General features: G+C 40.0%; 1 protein-coding gene across 1 annotated transcript in view; it reads right to left on the reverse strand.

The window, feature by feature from the left end:
- LOC124284653 (single-stranded DNA-binding protein 3-like) overlaps positions 1-24116 on the reverse strand; it is a 106064-nt gene extending 81948 nt beyond the window's left edge. Inside the window, 4 exon segments of the mRNA XM_046720761.1 lie at positions 1050-1134; positions 23219-23280; positions 23454-23526; positions 23979-24116. Of these exon segments, the coding sequence (XP_046576717.1) occupies positions 1050-1134; positions 23219-23280; positions 23454-23526; positions 23979-24034 (276 nt within the window). The 5' untranslated portion in view covers positions 24035-24116.
- Between the last annotated feature and the right edge of the window lie 591 nt (positions 24117-24707).

A 24707-nucleotide genomic window follows, 5' to 3' on the forward strand; every position in this document is an offset into this window, starting at 1 on the left:
CTGACTGAGTTTGGTTTTACGCCGCTTTTAGCAATATTCCAGCAACATCACGGCAGGGGGACACCAGAAATGGGCTTCACACATTGTACCCATGTGGGGATTCGAATCCGGGTTTTCGGCGTGACGAGCCAACGCTTTAACCACTGGGCTACCCCACCGCCCCCGTTTCAGAAGAACAACCAAGATGATAATACCACTGTACTTCATATCTCCATTCGCATTAACATAATTTTGTCTTACTTAACCTCATTCAAAATTTCAAAGATACACTTCTAAGGTTTTGTCATTACAAATTCACGCAGTGTTCCAGAAACAAGTCACGCAGGACAAGTAGAATTTTGTATGTTTCTGTGTGGCCTGGTTAACCTCAAAAGTACATTCCTAACTGAGTCATCATAATGAATGTTATTTTATATCAGGACATACCAAATCTTACCTGCACAAATTGTCCAAGTCTGGCACCTGCCTTGACTTTGACAGTGAAGCTACAGCCTGACACATCAGGGGAGGCCACAGCCTGTCCATTATCTGGGGCCGTCAGTCAGTCCAATGTCTGGGGAGGCAATGGTCCATCCCATGTCTAGGGAGGTCATGGTCCGCCTGAAGCCTGGGGAGGCCATGGTCAGTCTGATGTCTGGGGAGGCCATGGTCAGTCTGATGTCTGGGAGGCCATGGTCAGTCAATGTCTGGGGAGGCCATGGTCCATACAAAGTGTGAGGAGGCCATGGTCCTTCCAATGTCTGGGAAGGCCATGTCTGTCCCATATCTAGGGAGGCCATTGGTCCATCCAATGTCTGGGAGGCCATGTCTGGTGAGAGGCCATTTTCTCATAATTCCTCTGGGAGGCCATGATCTTTGGGAGGCCATCTGTCCCACAGCAGGGGAGGCTATGGCCTTAACTACACCTCTATAAGCCAAGTCCGTCCATGGTTGGACATGATCTGTTGAACTAATAGGGAGGCCAGTCTACATGGCTGTGGAGGCCACACAACCAGTCATTCTTAAAGCATAAGCTTCTTACAGATACTAAACAAAAGAATCATACTCACATAATCATGAAATGCTTTAGCTTCACTAGAATGATCACATGTTTCTCTCCTCTCTGGCGCGGCACAATATAGATCCCAAAACACACTGAAACATAAACAACATGGTACTGAGTACACAACAACTCAAATATGTCAATCAAACATCTCACCAATGACAGCTCAGCACAGAAACAATCAACACACTTTAGTACAGCGCAATCTGTCACCTAGCCTCAAGACAAAACACATCATGCAAGCAGTATATAATTCCATCAACACCAGACAATATATTCAACATACACAACCGGTCAATATTCAAGATATACAACACTAAGCATATACCAACAGGGTTCAAGGTGGTTCTGTTGGATACAAATTATTTTTACTCCATTACCATTCACATTGGGTATTCTTATTTGTTTGCTGTTTAACACTGCACTCAATAATATTCCAGCTATATGACATTGGTCTGTAAAGTATCAAGTCTCGACCAGAAATCAAGTGATCAACATCATGAGCATCGATCTATGCAAATGGTATACAATGACATGTGTCAACAAAATCAGCGACTTTGACCACCCAATCCTGTTAGTCGGCTGTTATGACAAGCATGGGTTGCTGAAGGCCAATTTCTAACCCTCGTGGGTATTCTTAAAGAACCACTAAACTTTGTTTTTGTTACTCTTTTAACCATTACATATGAAAGATTTGTGGTTAGTCTTATGCGGAACACCAAATTTATTCTTTGAAAACTTGTGGTTAATTAATACCGAAGCATTAAAAGTGGCCAAAAGTCGCCTGCTTCCCTCTCACCAACGCCAACGAAAACCACAGACAGGTTACGAACTCTGTCGCCAGAGCACTGCAGTGACGCCATATGAGGAACGCATTTTCAGTTAGTTGTATAGAAAGTGTGTAGCACGCCATCATTTTGATGATTTTCGACATCAACGCATTTTACATGCCGAATCGCTGCTTTGTCGCCAATTGCTCCTAGGGTCGGGTGATGGTGTCACCATGCACAGATTTCCACAGGACCCCGCAGTTCGCGGCTAAATGGGTTATGTTTGTGAGAGCGGTTTAGCTGTGGAAGCCTGAAATGATATCTTACTTGTGTTCAGATCGCTTCACGGAAGTTAAAGAATCAAAACTACTTACTAGTTATAGTAAAATATGTATATGATTGATGACCATAAAGATTCTCCATAACACAACTTGTAACATAACGGTTTCTTTCCTCGGAAGTGAGGTTGTGGTCAAGCAACAATAATATTGTAAGTAGTATTATATTGACACCCACCTCGCCTGCCGGAGAGAAATTGTTATGTTATAATGCTATGTCATGCAAAATCCTATTGGCCATCAATAAAATACATATTTTATTACTAGTAGTAGTAGTTTTGATTTTGTAACTCGGTGAAAACAAACCTAAATAGCATTTATCCACAGACTGGCGGATGTTCCCACAGACAGGGTCACGCATTTTTGAAAATCGTGAAAGTCTGTTAGAATTAATGAGATTATAGTTTGTTTTCATCAAGTTAGAAAATCAAAACTACTTCTACTCAGAAGTTAAATATGTATTGGAATCATAACCAAAAGGATTTTGCATGACACAACTTATAACATAACGATTACTTCCACGGAAGCGCAGGTGGGGTCGGTCACAATACTTAAGCTGATAAATTTCTTGCTACATTCACATGGTTAATGTCCACTCACCAGTATGTAGATACTAGTCAATGTGCTGCCTTTATATTTGGTCTTATAATCCTAATTAGTTTATTATCATACTTTTATGCATATTGAAACTAAATAAAAAGCTGACGATCTGCTGATACTTATAGTGAATTTATAACAGAACTGTAATATCTCGACATTTTATAGTTTGCCAATGTGAATCATAATTTGCACACACACCCTAGTGTATGTTGTCTGTCTCATTACACTTCACGGCTTTAAAACAATGATTCTGTTGAATGCTACGACAAATGAATAAAAAACAAAATGTAAATATTAAAATTAAAACAGATTAAAGTTATAGGAACAATATCAGGCCATTACCTTGTTTGAGGAATGTATCCATCAATATCCACAAAACTGTTCCAAATGATGTGTCTTTTAACAGTTTAATATACCTAAAAGTGATAAATCTTTTCAGGTATTGGTGTATAGTCTCATTGGTCACCCAAGATAGCACACCTGGCAACCAATTGCATAATGTCCGCCTTTCATTAAAAACAGTAATTTAGTTAGCCAATAATGGGCAATCAATCAATGTATTGCCGGTTAATCCTTTGAAAGAAGGACGCTTGTTTTTACGCAGACACCGCATTAACGGCAGAGTGTATTCAGTATAGATTAGTAAATCTACATACATAAACACAACCTTTGACAATTCCGCTGTGTAAGATAAAAGTAATTAATCAATCAGCTGTTATCGGTTAATCCTTTGATCGATGTTTATAATGTTGAATATTTACTCCAGACACAAGAAATGCCAAATGGGAACCTTTGTCGGTAATCTAAGTGTGTTACCACTAATTACACCTGTTATAATTTCATTAACTGACCATCAAGTGAATGATGACAAATAACATGTGTAGGTTTATACCACCTAACACGGGTTACAACAAAGGAGTATTAATTGCTGTATTGCATGTGAAAACTTATGGGTCGACACTGTTTTGAGAATACAAACAGATTTTTACATGACATGATTAAATATCGAGGTAAAAAAACACAGAAAAGGGATCAAATTGGATCAGTCATTATACAAATAGGGCCTAACGACACCAATCAATTGTGACAGAAGCGCCTATGAAAACAAGTTGTAACTCGAAACTAGGCAAAGCAGGAGACAAAATTAAATGCCAGTAGATTGTGAGAACATATAGCTTTCATTTTCCACAACAATTGTTACGATTTCAGGTTTATACAAGCCTGTAAACAAGATAATTTACCCCTAAAATGTAGATGAATTCTGCATCGGCCCTCAAAGCTATTCCTCATATGACGTCACAGAGTCGCTACCAGCCTGATTGGTTGAAATTTCGCTCATGGGTGAGTATTGTGCACTGTTGTCAAAAAGGTCGATTTAAGTCAATTAAAGGTCGAAATGAGTAGTTTTAATGACGAGGTTTCATTTATAACGATGCCAGGTAGTGATTTATGTATTTTACCCCTAGGGTTTATGTGACCTTTAAATTTCTTGGTAGGTAAAAATCTTCTAGTACCTTCCGTTGTAATTGTTTGTATTTTCATGAAACACCAATGACTAGTCATGTTAACTTTTCCCTATGTTTCAGGTGAATTCTTTTTCATATCTCTTCCACTGCAGCCCAAAGTCTCAAACATGTCACATTAACACACAGTAGTCTACATAACTATTACGTAAGTGAAACAATGCACCATTTTTATGTCATTCGTTGATGCTGACATTAGATCAGTACATCAAGATGTGTAAAGCAATACTGAAAGGACATTTTGGGCAATTACGGTATTACTTTCAGGATTTCCTTAAGACCAAGAAAAAGAAAACAGCAGAGAGTGAGTGAGTGATGGAGTGAGAGAGTGAGTGAGTATGGTTTTTATGCCGCCTTTAGCAAAATTCCAGCAATATCACGTCGGAGGAACACCAGAAATGCGATTCACACATTGTACCCATGTGGGGAATCGAACCCGGTCTTCGGCGTGGCACGAGCGAACGCTTTAACCACTAGGCTACCCCACCACCCAAAAAAACAGCAGAGTGGGAGTAAACCAAGAATGTTGTGAAGGATTCCAACAAAAATGAGCTGCTTTGCAACACCAAGCAATGCAGTTTCTGCAACCTCCCATTTAGCCGTTAGAATCAGCTATGGACCTATACATGCACACCTCCAGCCTCACATTATTTGTGGGTGATAGAAGCAATTTATACCTCAACATGATAGGAAAAGGTAATACTGAACATCTTCTGGCTTTTTTGGTTTTGTTATTTTCATATAAAATTTGAGAGAAGCCAAAAGTTTCAGCTGAGGACCTGGGTCTGGTTGCTGCTTGAGAACAATCTGGATTACCAATTGTCATCATATTGATCTGGCCAGCTTCATGTAGCTTCCACTGCTTTATGTAGCTCCTGACAGCTCCCTCCCAACATGACCGGCCAGACAACCAAGTGGGGCTCTCTCTCCCTCCCAACATGACCAGCCAGACAACCAAGAGGGGCTCTCTCCCTCCCAACATGACCAACCAGACAACCAAGTGGGGCTCTCTCTCCCTCCCAACATGACCGGCCAGACAACAAGTGGGGCTCTCTCCCTCCCAACATGACCGGCCAGACAACCAAGTGGGGCTCTCTCCCTCCCAACATGACCGGCCAGACAACCAAGTGGGGCTCTCTCCCTCCCAACATGACCGGCCAGACAACCAAGTGGGGGCTCTCCCTCCTCCGGCCAGACAACCAAGTGGGGCTCTCTCCCTCCCAACATGACCGGCCAGACAACCAAGTGGGGACATGACCCAGCCGCTGAACAGCCAAGTGGGGCTCTCCCTCCCAACATGACCGGCCAGACAACCAAGTGGGGCTCTCTCCCTCCCAACATGACTGGCCAGACAACCAAGTGGGGCTCTCTCCCTCCCAACATGACCGGCCAGACAACCAAGTGGGGCTCTCTCCTCCCAACATGACCGCCCAGACAACCAAGTGGGGCTCTCTCCCTCCCAACATGACCGGCCAGACAACCAAGTGGGGCTCTCTCCCTCCCAACATGACCGGCCAGACAACCAAGTGGGGCTCTCTCCTCCCCCAACATGACCAGCCAGACAACCAAGTGGGGCTCTCTCCCTCCCAACATGACCAACCAGACAACCAAGTGGGGCTCTCTCCCTCCCAACATGACCGGCCAGACAACCAAGTGGGGTTCTCTCAGGCAGGGTTGTCCTCCCCTTCAAGTTATACATACAATAGGTAAATTTGACTTATTCAGCATTATATCAATTTACTGCTTTTCAGAATATTTTTCAATATTTTTGGAATGGCAAAAAGAGTCTTGCCTACTCCAGGTTGGAATAAAGTAACATCATGTAGGTTATATGTTGGGCCAAGAAGATACTGCAGTAGAAAACACATTGTTTTCAAACCATAACGGCAGAACACAGATGGAAGGTGAATGCATGGAATATTATCTATTCTGACATATTCTTTCATCCTGTTCAATAATTTATTCTGATCACCTTAACATGCACACATACTAAGGTTCGGTGGAGCAGGATAGATTTGATTGGTCCTTAATGTAGACTATTTGCCCTGAATGTAGACTATTTGCCCTGAATGTAGACTATTTGCCCTGAATGTAGACTGGTCCTTAATGTAGACTATTGGTCCTGAATGTTGACCATTGGTCCTGAATGTAGACTATTGGTTGCTATTGGTCCTCAATGTAGACTATTGGTCCTTAATGTAAACTATTATTACACTATCGTAAAAATGTTACAAAAAATCCTTAACACAAAGCAACGATAAGAACATGGTATAACAAATAGTCAAAATTCAAGAAGTATCAAAAAAATCCTTTGAATGACAAATCAATTCATAAATGCAAAGCATGATGCTTGACAGGTTTACCCACTAACACTGGGTTAAACACAGATAGTGTTATCACCTCCTGCCTCCAGAATCATAATTGGAATCAATATCCTTTTATCAATTCTCATGACAACTCAACTCAAGAGTTCATCAGATAAATCTTGACAACAAATACACGATGTAAACTGGCTGTGCTACAACCTAGTAAACTGGCGATCTTGATCAAGATCCCGCGTTACCTCACGTAACTGGTGGGTTCCATGTTTTACACCAGGAAGTGACTCTTGATGACAACCATTTACACTCACTTGGGGCAGTGTGGCAGTCTCAACATGTTTACATGTGTAGACAGAGACAGCGTAGTAACCAGGCCATGGGTGCGTGTAACAGTGATCTCTGCTACGATGGATCTTAGTATATGTTTAAGCACTGAATTAATGATTGTCTCAGTTCTAACATATGGGGCACCAGACAACCATCAACACCCCTTACAATGAACTCCTCCTTCACAATATACAGTAGGTTGATTTCTTTCAATAAGAAAATAAACTAATCTGGTATCAAAACATTAATTCAAAATTAAAAGATAAAGAATTTCAGAATTAGCACAATCTAATTTATTACCATTTGTTTTATTCACAATTTAAACAAAACTAGAAAACATATTTGGTGTATCTGTTTTTGCATAAAATTGTAATCCTAAGACTGAAGTGTATCCTTGTTTAATACAATAAAGGCAGCAAATAAATCAAGAAATGAACTAATTTCAAGGATTTGTTGTTTTGTTTTTTTTATTTCCACTCACTCATGTTATACATATTTCTCCATACAATGATACACTGTCAAAAAGGTAAAATGGTATCCACTTCATGTTAAACATGTTATATATATTTTCAACACTCTATACATTCTCAAAAGTAATACTTCAATTTCCACTTCATGTTTAAACTGTTACATACTCAAGGGAATACCAGAAAGTACAGGTGCCCCAATATTCCCCTCCAGAATTTCACCCACAGTGCAGAATCCAATTTCAAGGATAATGCTTTGAATCAAACATTATTCTCTAAGTCAATTTACACTTTGTGTTTCAAAACAAAATATACTGGATCAATTAACCCATTATTTATTCATCGAATTGTTTTTTTTAGAAATAACATTACAATTGTTTGGATGGTTATGTGAAGCAACATTTAAAAACAATTTTTGATCTGGGAATCAATATGATTTAGAAGCTGATTATTCCAACTTTTTTAAAGAGGAAAGTAAGCCTGGCCTGCCTACTTGGGTGAAACGGTAACCTCTAACCACGGTGCAGTACGTACTGCGGTACAAGGCCTTCGGGTCAGTCTGTTTCGGTTTGGTATGTGAGATATGATCATAAAGCAGAAAATTGACAAAAGCCAAACCTGGATAGATTTTGACAAAATGATTCCATTTCTAGACATTTAAGAAAAGGTTAAAAAAGGTAAATAAAATGACGCCAAAAAAACAAAAATACCAAATTTTTGGATTGCAATATGTTATACCAAACAGAAGGCAAAATATAGCAGTTCTACTCATACCGCAGTATACTGTTTCAAACCTACTACCTCCTTAAAGCTGTGCTGGGTAACTTAATTCTTCAGCAGCTGATCAAACAGTTGGTCTGTACCTCAATATGGTCCGAGTTTTAAATATGATAACTGAAAGATCAAACAGTTTTGATCGACTATCATCAGGAAGCGTTTGTTGACATTACTATCTACGATGTATTTATCATGCCAGTAAACAGGGCTTGTGTCTTTCAATCAGCATAAAGCTGCCCACATGTGAAAGTGTCAAACCCTAGTAATTGTACTAAGGTAATGAAAGGATATTATGTCATGAAGACAAAACAAATAAAACTGATAAATGATCGAAGCATAAGCTACAATTAACAAACTGAACATTCAAAGCAAAGACAAACCATGTAACCACCAATATGGAAATGAATGAGTATGGTTTTATGTCACTACAAGCAATATTCCAGCAATATTCCGGCAATATTCCAGCAATATTCCAGCAATATCAGCATAGGATACCAGAAATACGTTTCTCAAATAATACCTGTGTCAAGCCTCAGCATGGCCGGAAACGCTTTAACCATTCAGCCACCGTGCTGCCCTGATACTTAAGCAAGTGAATTTAGTTTCACACCGCACTCAGCAATATTCCAAGAATGTGGCAGCAGTCTGTAAATTATCCCAGTCTGGACCAGACAATCCAGTTATCACTGACTGACTGACTGAGTTTGGTTTTACGCCGCTTTTAGCAATATTCCAGCAACATCACGGCGGGGGAACACCAGAAATGGTCTTCACATATTGTACCCATGTGGGGATTCGAACCTGGGTCTTCGGCATGACAAGCCAACGCTTTAACCACTAGGCTACCCCACCGCCCCCAATCCAGTGATCAGCAGCATGAGCATGATCTACACAATTGGGATCGATGACGTGCCAACCAAGTCAGTGAGTCGATCACCCGATCTCGTTAGTCGTCTCTTCAAACAAGCATGGGTTAATGAACCCGGATCTTCACAGGTACATGTTGAAATGACTCAATCGTCACGGGTATCACGAACAAGTACATCACCTTGGAGCCTCCCTGATACACTATAGTCCAAGAATATTTCAATGAAATTTTTTTTACACTACCAGTATAATTTACCCTATCTTTAGTCAAAGAATTTGAATATGTCTTGTATCGGGTACCATGGAATTCAAGGTACAACCATACAAATTCAGCTTTGCATTTCATATTTGAGATTTCACAACTTTCATAACGCAAACAGGACAGGTCTGTCTAATTCAAATGGCTGCAGTGATCAAACAGAAAACCTCATCATCAAAACAGTAATCTCGATTACCGACAGAATCCAAAAAATTAAATGTATAAATTTAAATAAGTATACAGAAACCATGAAATTAAAATGCATAAATTCAAATTCGTAAAGCATTCTTGGAATATTATGGAAAAGTAGTGGTGATCAGATATACATATTTCAAGAAAATGTAATATTTTGTACCTCAACCAGATCTAGCCGTGACATTTGATAGCATGCACAGTGTACACGACCACCACAGCATCTCATTAAACTTTTCAAAATGACCTATTTCTCCTTGCGTGACATTTGAGCTGCTGGTGAAGATGTAGCCGATAATTACCACAGAATTACCAGTCTTGCAGACACCCTGCATCTTACTTATACATACATGTAACTCAGCCCCATCACTCTTGTTGGCAGATTGTGAAATGCTGTGCACCACCAAAGGTGGGCTTCTGTTACATGAATCATAGAATCAGGTCTCGTGGTCAGAGGAAGATCTTCGTCTTACCTTGGAACACTAGATGGATCAAAATAACACAAAAATTTGATGTGGCTGTTGTTTAACTCAGCAATTTTCCAGCTTGGATGGCAGTGATTGGGCAAAGAAACGAAGGAAATGCTGTATAGAAATTCAGATTCAAATGGATCTGATCTTCCGAATTATCAGTTCCAGAAAATAATATTTATGGATCATACTACACAAAGCTGTTTGCTTGTGCAAGACCATGCAAATTAAAGATAATTGAAAAAAATAGAATGTTTTGATTGGTGGTAAGTGTTATCTTTGTTCAGATCATGTTTTCCCCTTGATTAAGGTAACTGCACTTGATACTGCGACGCACTGAAAACATGAGCGAGTGAGTGAGTGAGTCGGGTTTAACACAGTTTTTAGCAATGTTCCAGCAATATCACAGCGGGGAACACCAGAAATGGGCTTCACACATGTAGCCATGTGGGGAATCAAACCCGGGTCTTCGCCGTGACAAGCGAATGCTTTAACCACTAGGCTACCCCACCGCCCCCTGAAAGGATGAAGGAAATGTGATAGGATTTTACATGTTCAATTGCAGGTATCAACTCTTTTCGTCCTGCCTTGCTACTGAGAAATATCTTGCAGCAATACTGCTGAAGTTACATCCTAAATAAGCGTGTTGAAAGTTTCTATTCTGATTCAATACTGCTTCATCATATTAATCTGGGCCTAGATTTTTGAAGCTCTCTTAGCGATAAGATAGTCGTAAGTTAATGTTAATGTATGGCACTTACGACTATATCTTAGCGCTAAGAGAGCTTCGAAAATCTAGGCCCAGAACACTAAGGGTGATTGCGTGAGCTGGGTTTTCTGATATTTTTAGCAATATTTCAGCAATATCATAGTAAGGGAAACCAGAAATGGGTTTGACCAGAAGTCTTAAAAGAGTAGACATAAAGAAATGCAAATTTACAAAAAAAGCGAGTTTAACATCTCATACTTGACTGCAGGAATGTGGAGTGCTAAGAGGTGAGGTGAGGTGAAACTGGGTTTAACGTCGTACTTGAGAATATTTCGCTCATATGACGACGTGCATGCGTGTGTATGTGTAGGTGCGGCTGCTTGTACTAACCCAGACTGAAGCTGGTTTTATAGTGCTAGCCCACTGAGATACCATGCCACAGTGAATCATGAATACCCCACTCAGACACATTATACTGATTCCGAGCCGACCAGTCCTTGTTGTACCCATTAATGCCGAGTGCCAGGCAGGGAGGGACCAACAAGTACCATATTTTAACGTCTTTTGGTATGACGCGGTCGGGGATCGAACCCGCGACCTTCCGCTCTAACCACTACACCACGGAGGCGGTCTGAGTGCCAAGAAGGTATGACTGACTGACTGAATTTGGTTTTACGCCCCTTTAAGCAATATTCCAGCAACATCACGGCACGGGGACACCAGAAATGGGCTTCACAAATTGTACCCATGTGGGGATTCGAACCCGGGTCTTCGGCGTGATGAGCCAACGCTTTAACCACTAGGCTACCCCACCGTCCCCCAAGAAGGTATGAGGCTTAGTGAGCATCTTGTCACAACTCTTAAATGAGAGGATATATACCTTATTAAAAGCTGACCAGAACAACCGAATCCATGCAATGTAAGTATTCAAGTAAAGCGTACCGATGTAAATTCAGATGGTTCTGACAGATATGGCTTAATGATGCTCCATGGTTTGAAAACATGACCACCATATATATATTCCATGTTTATATATATTTCAAATACCATCCTCCAAGACCATGTCTAATTTGAGATACTGTAACGTGATCCGTGTTATGAGGCTCCTCCTAGACAAGGTTACCATGAATAATTAAGCCCCTCAGTGTTGCCAGAAGTACTATCTCTCTTCTTCTTGCCGTGAACCAATATCATATATATTTCTGAGAGTCTCGGACATATAACCATTTTGTGTTGTAGAAAAATCAGGTATATTGGAATAAGACTATAACATTACAAGATTATTCCACCATGCATGATATACTACTAAAAGAGGTTAAAGAACACCCAAGATTTGATATCATTATGGCATGACTATGGTAATATGAAACAATCGGGTGTTCTTAATTTCTTTTAGGTAGTACATGGAGATTTGTAGGAACATAGCTATTCCATAACATGTTACTCTTACCAATTTCTGTTTGTGCTAATTCTGATTTGGTCAAGCTTTGCAATGAGCAATTTCACATTAAATCCTAAATGTTTCGGTGCCACTTGTTGTTTACCGTAAGTATTGAAGGTTGTAGCAGTGAAGCGAGTTGGTTTTCTGCCATTTTTAACAGCGTGCAGCATATCAATATCACTTAAACTGGGCTTGAAGTGTCGTATGCATATGGAAAATAAAACTCGAGGCCTTCAGCAAGATGAGCGAATACATGAACCACTTGGCTACCCAACTATCCCTGAAGATGTTATGAGGCAGGAGGCATGAGATGATTAAACTGGAATGCTTGTTCATTAAATGAAAAAAACACAAAACAGTCATAATTCGACCAATCTGACAGAAAAAAACTTAAATGGTCATTTTCACCAGGACAGCTTTAGCTGTAAGTTGTTTAAGAATGAGTTTCCTTACATCTTTCATGGGTTTCTAAGTTTTTAATAACATGAGGTCAGTTTCCTTGTATTAAACTAGTGCAATACATTGTGAAATGTTGTCAGTTCACAAGGCCTTCAGGTTTGATAATCATTTTACAAATTCTCTCATAATATTCCATGGAACTGCCAACTGTTTCTAAAATTCTCTCACAACGTCCTAAAGATCAAATAACAGCCCTTGAATAAGTTTCAGATAAAGACCACTCATGGTATTACAACTTACAGAAATGTGGTAATGACCAGTTTTAATCAACTGACTGAATAGGATTGAGAATAGCCCTCTTGCATGTATTTCACAGCATACCTGAGTAAGCCAGGTCATAGTAAAGATGTCACAAGTCCTGCTTCCTCAACATCAGCAACCAACTGTTGGACTTCCTTAAAACCCAATAGTTTGTGGTGATCTGATGAACTGTGCGATACGATCTATATCATGACCTTAACCTCCTAGCAGCAGATGCATGAGACATAATCTTCCAGAATATTGTGCCATTATTGCCCAGATGGTGAGATCTGCCCTATACATTAACATAATTCCTTTCGAATATTACAAAGACAAATCCAGGATCTAAAATATTAATGAAACTGATAAATGATAATCAACCCCAGAGTTGAGGAAACTTAATGCTCATTTGTCCAGATTTGTTTGTATTTAACCTTTTGACCACAACAATCCTACATACCAAATGATGTAATCTTATACATTTATCACAAGGGCATGAACGTATTTTTTAAATCAATCCCTGGAAAGTATCATAATACATTGAATCTAATGAATTGTCACAGGCCTGCTATGCCAAGTTTACACCATATCATATATTCATTTGAAATATAAAACGGATACAGAAAGATAGGGTCTGTGCAAGCCTGTGCATGTTGAGCCCCTGATAAGAGGCTATCACATCCTCCTGCTGTGGTTTTTTTAGCAGATGCATATACAAAGCCCTTTTTTGCGACAACATCACTGCTTCAGGAATTGAAAACAATAACAAAATAACTTCCCCAAACTTTCTCAAATAATTTAGTGGCTGAACAATTACAATCTTTATTTTTCAAAATGGCTTCCCACTTTCTACAGATAACAACAAATATGGAAAATATTAAGAGTAAGCACCTAAATTTGGGTAATATATTTATTTTACAGATGGTTTGGAGTATCAGATACAGGTTATAAATAACTTGATTTTCCAAATATATTTAACGCTGAAAAATGCTGAAGGAGTGTATTCCACACAAAGTGAGTTGTATCCATGACAACTGCTTGTGGATGATGTTACTACATATCAGTGAATATGTACTCTGAAGGAAGTCAACTGACACTGAAGCCTGTACAAGCTCCTACTAAACATGTGGACCCCTCCATCCTAACCATCTGCTCAAGCCACAACATGGCAGTGAACAAAGCCTGTCGCAGGTCAGTGAACACGGCTGACTCAGGAAGGGACCACTGTGGTACACTGATCTGGGGCCAGGTGAGCTGTCCCCTGTAAAGGGCCGGCAGCAGGTGGGAGGTGGACACAACAGCTGCACCCAGCTGGACACAACTCCCACCTCTACACCCTCCCCCTCCAGCCGGCCACTACCGACAAGGCCAGGCTGACTTCTGTGGTCAGGACCAGTGTCTTTGTTTGTTGAGGTACAATGGGCGAGCTGGGGCTATGCATACATCGTAACACACTGTTATACAAGATACAAGACTGTCCCCAATGTTCACAAATGTTGCTGTCGGAGATTGATTGTAACACACCATCTTGGATCATGCATGACTTAGCAACAATGTAGGAATCTAGTTGGACTGTGTGACATAGGATCATGGTCAATATGGATTGTACCACCTGGTTGCACCGTTTCATGGGCAATATAGTCTCATTTTGAACATAACTATTATGGCTGACATTACAATCTTCAGCTTACTCCTGTTGAAAGGCTACTTATGTTCTAATACGTATTCTACAGTGAGGAGACTAATATTGAGATTATGGTTTGTTAGGCCTTGTGTTATTGCCCATTAGCACACGCACTGCTTTATAAAAAGATAACTTAACCTATCACTTCTACAAAATGGAATACACACACGACAGTGACAGAAATACAAAACCCTTACCAAAAAGACCAAATAATACTTTATGAATAATTTGTTTAAAACATAGATTCCCTGTTCAATTACCCAGGATTCCAAGACCTACCATAATGCTCTTATAAATGATCATGTAATATATATATAATATATTTCTTCAATCATTAAGAAACTGAAACAATTATGTAATTCTACTAGTTTAACACCTATTTTATTTATTTCCTCATTAAAATACCCTTGTACTTGACTTCTCCACCATTTTTTAACCTCTGATCAACACACATGACATCGCTCTTCCTGAACAAGTTGAAATTCAACAAGGAATCTACCAATCTTTCATTATGAGTTTACAACCCTTGATCTCTTTCCATGAAATGATCATAGCACAACTATTACAACTGTCGACAAAAGGAAAAGACATGACAGTCAAGGTAAGACCATTCTGTCAGATTTGTGGTCAGCAGTACATCCCATCTCTACAGCTTGACCCTCTTAAGCTTATTCCGTTAACAAGTACACTGTTTATGTATAATAACTGATGAAATTCAGATTAAACAGAACAAAAAAGAAAAAGAACTTAATTTGCCAAATACATAATAAACAAATATACTGATTTCACAATTTTACAGCCACCGATTCATTTTTATAAAGAACATATGTAAGCACAAAACAGTTTCATGAACACGGACATACTTGATACAAAATCAAATTTGATGTCATGAGTCTCCTCCCAGCATTTTATACAGTGTTAACCACTTCCTGCACATGGCTGAACTCTCTGAAAGCGGCTCACAATATAAGTGTCAATGTTGCATGGTATGACTTATTGATGGCGACCAGATCTACGACAGCTGACAATGCCATGTCATTGGTTCCGACACACACATCAATGTTTCATCATTGACCATGTATAACTGTACACAATTGGGCCGACAATTCTTTCACTAGCCGATGCGCAACAGCACTTTAGTTCATTGTTCTAAAACACTGTTCCTGTCAATATCGAAGACCTTTCTTTATGAACATTGGACATATCTCACATATATATCTTCCTCCACAAAATGCTTGTTCTTCTTTTATGCTATGAAGTCCCTCATAAATCTGCTACACAGAGCATAACCTGTACTAAATAAGAGTATATGGGATATTTACATGCCTTGTGATACAGGACAAAGCTGTTCCATGTAATACCTCATACAAGAATCATCTTATACCTCATCAATCTTATAATGCTCTGTCTTGAAGAATAACCAGGCAACAACTGATTGGACATGAACAAACCGGACCCATCTGACCACAATAGATGAACCTTACTTGAAAAACTTATGAGTGAGTGAGTTTAGTTTTACGCCACTTTTAGCAATATTCCAGCAATATCACGGCAAGGGACACCAGAAATGGGAATTCACACATTGTACCCATGTGGGGAATCGAACCCGGATCTTCGGCGTGAGGGGCGAACGCCTTAACCACTAGGCTACCCCACAAAACTTATAAAGTTAAACAGACAACACTACATAACATAAGAATACAAAGAGTAATTTCTGTCCCTTTATTATGTCTTCATAACTTATCTCAGGATAGTTATGGTAATCTATGCACTGTACTGCCACAAATTTCATCAATAAATAGAACAGTCACGAAAACTATCTTTCCATATAAAAATAACATTTCTTTCTTACTTACTGACCAAGAGATAACGCTTAATCATTCCTACCTGAATCGGTCTGCAAGATGTTCAGATACATCATAGATCATATATGTTCTTCTTTAAATTAGTTTCAACTAAAAGAAAAATAAGGTGTGCGTGTACAATGAAAAAGGTTTGGCAGAGTATGATCACAGGAATGGACTTGATTCCTTACAATATCATTCAGCTGCCCATTTCAGATTCTATAATAATTATTGAGATGCATATGTATCTGTCTCAGTCATTGGTTTAAGTACGTTGAAAATTCTGACTGTTTGAGACTTGTAATAGCTCCAGGTATTCTTATTGGTTATCAGAGATCTTGCGTGGATCAATCATCAACTGTACTGATCTTTTTTTGGTGTTTTTGGATGTGCGTGCGTTTGTGTGCGTGCGTGCATGCGTGATTTGCTTCCTACACTCAAATTCATGGTTTTCATTTCTGTTCTATGACAAACTGCAAGATGATGACATTACTCCAGCCTACCGTCCAAAAATAGGCAATTTCCATTATTCCTGTGTTCGTAAAGGACACAAATCAAACTTAATTTTCAATTTAGTGAGATGTTCATTATGAAAGTACCTTGAATTCCTGGTTTACTTCATGATGCAAAGACTTATACATACTTTGAAAAACAGGACACAAAAATCAGAAAATGTAAAGATTCTATAGTTACAGTACCAGATTCTATAGTTACAGTACCAGATTCTATAGTTACAGTACCAGATCATGTCAAATTAGTGCTGCTTGAGCTCAGCAACATTCCAGCAGTGACACTGGACTAATAAGTGAGTTTAGTTTTACGCCGCACTCTGCAATATTCCAGCTATATGATGGCTGTCTGTAAATAATCGAGTCTGGACCAGACAATCCCGTGATCAACAGCATGAGCATCGATCTACGCAACTGGGATCCGATGACATGTGTCATCCAAGTCAGCGAGCCAGACAATCCAACCCGATTAGTCGCTTCTTACGACTATCATGGTTTACTGAAGACCAATTTTAACCCGGATCTTCGCGAATAGAGGGTGGACTAAATCCAGTGATCAATACCATGAGGTACAACCACCCTGCAGGATTACAGTGACATGCAATCAGTTAAGTCTGACCACCCAATCCATTTAGTTCTTGGGTAGAGCCAAGTTGAGGGGGGACCTACTTTTACCCCTCTATCAAGGTGAAAATTAGAGGGTATTTTGCACTGCTATTATTTTACCATTCAGAAATATACTTGAGGTTTTGGCAATGGATTATCAGCATGGGCTTCTCAATCACGTCACCACTTGGCTACCTCATAAAAACAAACTGTCAAAAAAATTGAGGTAATTTTATTATGTTCATGCCTGGTATAGCATCAATACTGAACTTGTATGAGAATTGCACTGACATAGTCTTTAAGACAGAGCATGTGACACCGCCTCAACTTAACCAGCATAGATCGTATCACTTCACACAATATACATGGAGGGATAATCTGATGGGGAACTACACATTAACATCCTATAATGTATTGCAATGTAGAGGCCACAGCAATGTGCGACTGTTAATTGACGCAAAGTCCTTATTCAAGGGTCCCAAATACTCAAAACCTGGAGCCTCTTGATCAAGAAGATAATACACTTAAAGTCATGATGTAATACGTACTGATAGAACCGACTGATACACCCAAGTCATGTGATACGTAGTTATCCACCCAAGCCATGTAATACAACTAAGTGATGAACCGAAGTCATGACATAATATATGTGATACAATTATGCCATGTGATACATACTGATACATCCAAGCCATATCATATGTACCAAGACATACTGATATCTGGATACATTATTGTGCGAATTTAATTGATCCGTAATAGTGGTGATCTGATTAATTGAAATAATCAAAGATTGGTCACAGTGACTAAACGACCAAGAAATCGATCATGTTTTCTCATAATCAAACACAAACAATTCTGGAACACTTGTTTTCATCAACAATATTTTTCACAAGGTTGGTTTTGTCTGTTACATTTCATAACACCACAAGCTCGTTCCAAGTCATGATTGAATTCATCTTAAAGACACCAAGATATTTATGTTCCTAACATACTAGTCATCCTTTAATGAGAAATTTTTCAAAAAAACAAAAAAATAACTACTTTTTTCCTTATTTTTTTGTGCATTAACAAATTTCATAAATGACACTAACCAATTATTTTCGATGATTGATCGGTGGTAATAAACCAATCATCAATTATGCGATTTTAACCAATTTCACACACTATTCCGTAAGAACTTGGCTTCCATCTACCCATAGCTCCTCCCTGAACCATCTGAAGTGGTTAATATCATGTGAATGAAATTTAGCCATTCCAGAAGTGGCCATAACAAGTCTTTCTTAAAAAGGTCTGAGCATTTGTCCACCTTAGCCCCCTCATCTGACAGCACCCTCACAACAGATCATGAAGGGCCTGCATAAGTAACATCTCTTGACATGATCTTGACGGTCTTCGATGACAACTGAACATTTCTTACATTTCCACATCAAGTGAGTGAGTGAGTTAGTTTAGTTTTACAATATTCCAGCAATATCACGACAGGGGACACCAGAAATGGGCTTCACATATTGTACCCATGTGGGGAATCGAACCCGGGTCTTCAGCGTACAAGCAAGTGCTTTAACCACTAAACTACCCCACACTGAGAATGCAAGGGGTCCTGTCATAAAACCCATTGAGGTATTATTCAGTCAGCTCACGAACATCGTTACAAACTCCACACATCCTGACAACTGCTACATCAACTACATCCTGGATCCACACTCCTCATCTTCTTCCTTGAGATTATTTCACATGTACCAAGTTGAGAGTTCACTCCATCAGTTGTTCCACACGGATGCTGTCCAACCATGCATCATCTCTTGTAGAGACAAAATATCAAAGGTATGTTTCCTTACATGAAACCTGTCACAGGTGCACTCAGGTGCCAGCAAATTTCAGTTCCACATGTTTAATTCCATTTATCAATATGTAAATTCTTTCAAATTTTCCCAAAACGAGGATCTATTGACAACCCATTTGTTACGATTTCTGGAGGGGGATATTGGTGAATCTCTGGTGGGGATATTGGTGGGTCTATGAGTGAGTTAAGTTTTACATTTTTAGCAATATCATGGTGAGGGACACCAGAACTGGGCTTCACACATTGTACCCATGTGGGGAATCGGACCCGGGTCTTTGGAGTGACAAGCGAACGCTTCAACCACTAGGCTACCTTAACGCACCAGTGGGGGATACTGAGACATCCCTTTGTCCAAAGAGCCTGACCAACTGAACACAAGGACTATCACTGACTATCATGACCATCCATTACCATACAACCTGGAGAAAGCAGCCAGTGAAATCATGCAGTACTTGCTGTGTAACATCCACAGATACAGATGCAGGGGAGCAGTCATTAAATTCCAAACTGGGTTCTGTATGTGTGTCCATACTGACAGAGGTGGAAGGGCTTGTTGTCCTGTTTGTTCTTGTGCAACTGTTTGTACATATGTCAGTGAAATGGATGGATGGGGTGGTGCAAGTGTGGCAATGGTTGTTTGTTTTATTTTTTCAGTTTATTTGAGTGAGAGGGAGGGTCGAGAGGAAGAGGTCAGATCAATGGCGAGAGCACAGAGAGCCTCAAGTCAGGGCTGAATGGAAGGAGCAGTTTGGGGGATGGGGAGGGGTGAGGGGAGGCAGAAGAGATGGGTGGCTAGTAAAGGCCCATCCAACACTTGTGAGAAGGATGCCCCCCTGCACTCACTAATCAATCCAAGCACCCCATGCAGGGGCAGAAATTAGCACTGGCCTCCCCGTCCCAGCAGTAAGGATAATGCTAAGATTCCTGGGAGCTTGTAGAACTTAGCTGTCTTCTTACATATGAACACCACAGACTGCTGACATGGGGAAATAGTTTGGAAGCATTCCATTGAATGATGACAACTTCATGTAGTGTGGGCTTAATAAACTTTCTTTGTTTGATATTTAACGTCACACTTAGCAATATTCCAGCAATAATAAGTGGACTTGGGTAATACTGATTAACAGGAGATTGTTGACTGTTTGGTGTGTTTGGATGGACCTTATAATCAGGGCTCCAGATAAGGGCCATATCGACGTATGTTCGGATAAAAAATATGCACGATACCATAGGAAATAATTTGAAAACGTAGCAGATACGCACCACAGCAATGGTGTACGAATCATTTACAGACGTATTTATATGAAAAAGTATTGTTTTATTGTTTATTGACCTGTTTACACAAGAGTAGCAATGTTGTGGTGCATATACCAAACGAAACACAAGAATACTGATTACTAATTTCCATTCAGTACTCTAAATGTACTTCTATATTGAAAAAATACGGAGTACAGACTCCTGATGTTGAAAAATTATCTGGAGCCCTGTTATAATGTTGGGTGGGTCCAGGTAGGACAGGCCTACATCTGGTGGGTCAAATAGACCAGGTGAAGGCAAGGGGAATCAACAACCTTTGTGTACATGGGTGGGTAGGGACAGCCAAAGGTACGGCAGGGGGGCGTAATAAAGAAGTGAGTATGGTTTTATGCCGCTTTTAGCAATATTCCAGCACCATCACCATCATAGTGGGGGTACACCAGAATTGGTCTTTACACATTGTACCCATGTGGGGAATCGGACCCGGGTCTTCAGCGTGGCGCGGACACTTTAACTATTGCTACCAGACTACCCCGGAATAAAGAAGTGTTAGTTGAGATTGTATTGAAAAGCCAAGGCTTGGAAACATAGGTTTGAGCAACCTTTGTGTACATGGATAGGTAGGGAGAGATAAGAAAATGTTATGGTGGGTCAGTCAGGGTGGGCAGAATAACCCTGGGTTTCATGGGATGTACTGGGTAGCCAGGGGTTGGTAGGGTGACCTGGGTAGCCAAGGTGGGTAGGGAAGGTCTGAGTTCCCTGGACAAAGACATATCTGGGTGGGACAAAACACCCAAAGGGTCATTAGTATATTCCTATGAAGCCAAGGTCTAGGTAGGTTGGGCCCTGGTACTTCAGGTCTAGGTTGGGTGGATCTTGCATGCCAGCTTCAGGGTAGGTGACACAGTGACTTCAGATACTGCATGGCTGGGTAGCACAGATCACTTCAGGATTGTAATACAACCATAACAAAGGTATTGCAACTTCCACAAAAAGTGAGGATAATCTTGAGTGAAGGAACATAATGAAGTGACAAGCAGGGCCTGGCTGAGTGTGAGTCAAATATGTCTGTGATAGATGCAGGCTAATGTCTATTGTGGGCATTAGTGCATGGTGATGTTCATGGCCATCAGAGCATGTGGACATGTATCCAAACTGATGTATGCTGTGTGGTTTGTCACAGAGCAAGGATCAGGCATGTGTAGGCAGTGCTTGTGTGGGAGCTGTGCACCAGGTGTTGATCTATTGTATCACAAAACACTACAGTTCCACATGTGCTTGAACCGGCCAATGATAAAGCAGAATTGCACCATCCACAAGACAAAACACTCGGTGTATATACACCAGTCTGAGAAGCAGGGGGTCATATGAATACATTCCACTGTTGCTTCTGACTGAAAACAAAGGTATTACTTCACAAAACAACATACATTTACACAGGTCAGTGAACACTGCCCTACATGGGGGTACGGTCAATTAGTAGTAATATCAAACACTTTCTTATATCTTTTGTGTAATTCCACAACTCCATCTGTAACAAATTACATAAAATAATACCAGTCTGTAATATTATTTTCATCCAAAACAACTGTTAACATTATTGATGACATTTCCATATCTGTTAACAATTACATAAATTAATACCAGTCTGTAATATTATTTTCCATCACCTTTCAACAGGTACATTCCCATATAAGTCCAAATGATGTCACTTATAGACTTAACTGTTGTAATCTCCCTAGTCTCTACTAGGGGTGTCACGATACACCAATCTCACGATACGATACGTATCACGATTTTAAGGTCACGATACGATACGTATCGCGATACATAATTATCGCGCCTTTTCATAGCATTACCTTACCGGCAAAGTACGCGCTCGCTGATTTGTCCATCAAAATAGTCTAGCCAATCACAAAAGCTGTTAGTTTCCAACCTATTTTTTAAGTAAAGCTAGCTACATCTATTTATCGGAGCGGTCTGCTATAATTTTACTATCAAGACTTTGACGGTGATGGATATAGCATAAAAATTTGAATCGATAAAGTTTTAAAATAGGAATCGATACGCCTAAGCATGTATCGTATCGATCGTGATCGTCAGTAAAAATGAATCGATGCATCGATACATTCGCGTATCGCGACACCCCTAGTCTCTACCATGGATGTTTGAAGTACTTCTTTCTGAGAGTATTTTCTCTGAATAATATACAAAATATAGACACAAGACATTTTTCTTCAGACATGTGTTGACAGAAATCAAAGTCACCCAAATAATTACTCAAAGCCAGTGTCACTGAAGTCACCTGGACAATTACCTCTGTGTATCAAGCAATGTATGAGGCAGTAACTAGTAACAATGGCATAAAATGTAAATGGACGTGCCTCAGGGAACAACCTTACTGATCAGGTAGGTGATGTGTTTTTAATGAAGTGACTTAATCCCCTTTGCAGTGTCTACAACCCAAACCTAATCCCTATACAACTTAGACTTATGACATAATACTTATAAACAACATCAGTGCATACACACCAATCGAGTATGCTAACACTTTATGGCATGCCAGTCTGACCAATACCCCCACCTCCCCCATGTGGGCGTGTTCACTCACCCGTGACCCCACGTGTACAATGTGATGGGGTCTCCACGTGTAGCCGACCAGGTACTTACCACCACCAAGAATGTAGAAACCCCGGAGGCTCGCCCAGTGTTATGTTTTTCTCCCATCGTATCTGTATCAAAAGAGGAAAGAGGAGGGCTGATATACAAATCGGGTTCTAGACAGACACAGTCAATCGCTGATAGTGCCCAAAAGGGCCATATTTACATGCGGTATAGCGGGGTAGTCGACGAACATCACAACGGAAGTTCCGCGAAGAAAGCTCGATTCACCTAAAATACTTACTTCTGATAAAAATGTCTGCGCTGACTTCTGGGCCCCTACGTGTAATAAATATTCGTAGACGTACAAAGCTAACCTGGAAGTAGAAGAGAAAACAATGTAACAAGTGTACACAAACTCGGGCCATCGAATAGCCGGCGGCCATTGCAGTTGACATTATCCACAACGTGCTCGTGTTCAGTAACATGTTTACAGTTCTTTACTGGCGATCGTAGGCCAAATAATCGTTTAATTAATTTTATTCACACAAACCACAACATTACTTTTCATTCATATCAAAGATCGAAGTCCAGCGATCAGTCTGTTCAGTCAAATCACACTGAATCACTGCCACGATCGGGTGTGTTTACTAAGCGGAACAGCCTAGCATTATAACCAACACTGTTTGAATGGGGCATCCCTTGCTGGCAGGTGAAACAGCGCGTTCATAGACAAAGACGAGGCATAATCGTGAGTGAACAACACGGGACTATCGTATCGAAAAATATGCAAGTGTCATGTTGATGCTGTATGTTTGAGAATACTCACTTTTCCCTCGCTTGAGCATCCGAGGGAACAGTAGACCCTTTCCCTTTCGCGTACATGCTGAGAGCTGAACTGTCACGCACCTGTCAAGCCATCAAGGACGACACTGACCCCGTTGCCTTGCCAACATCAAGTAGACCTGTCAAATGGCAAGTCTCTATTGGATAGTTAATTATAGCATGCTTTGGAGTGCCTCAAAACCGTCTGGCTCTACCATCATGTGGTACGGCGACAAAGCCCTGCTGGCTCTTTGCCAATTATCTAGTTTGATCAGATCAGTGTAAATTTTTGGCGTAGTTGGCTTTGTTTATGAGCAAAAGAATGAGTTTGCCAAAGTAAAAGTGTGAGCATGAATAAAAATTTAATATTTGAGCAGATAAATAATATTCGCAGTCTGTACTTAATGTCTAATAAAGATGTAGGTCGAATAAAGCGCCACGCGCTGTCTTTAAACGAGAGAAAATAAAATCTAGATATTTAACGAGAGAATATCTCAGTTAAAACTGTTTATTCCACGAGCCTAGTGAAGACAACATTTTAAAAAATATTCAAATCCAAAGTAAAGTGAGTTAAGTTTTCACCTTTAATGTTACTTAGTCTCTCCATCCACATCATACATCAGTAGGTATTTTTTTATTATTAAAAAAGATAACAAATAATTGAAACTTCACTATTCGCAAACCAGAATCATTAACCAATATAGATAATGCACCCGGGCCTGGGTTAGTTGTT

The sequence above is a fragment of the Haliotis rubra genome, unplaced genomic scaffold, assembly GCF_003918875.1.
Source record: "Haliotis rubra isolate DU_JTF1 unplaced genomic scaffold, ASM391887v1 Scf340, whole genome shotgun sequence".
In the NCBI taxonomy this organism is placed as follows: Eukaryota; Metazoa; Mollusca; class Gastropoda; order Lepetellida; family Haliotidae; genus Haliotis; species Haliotis rubra.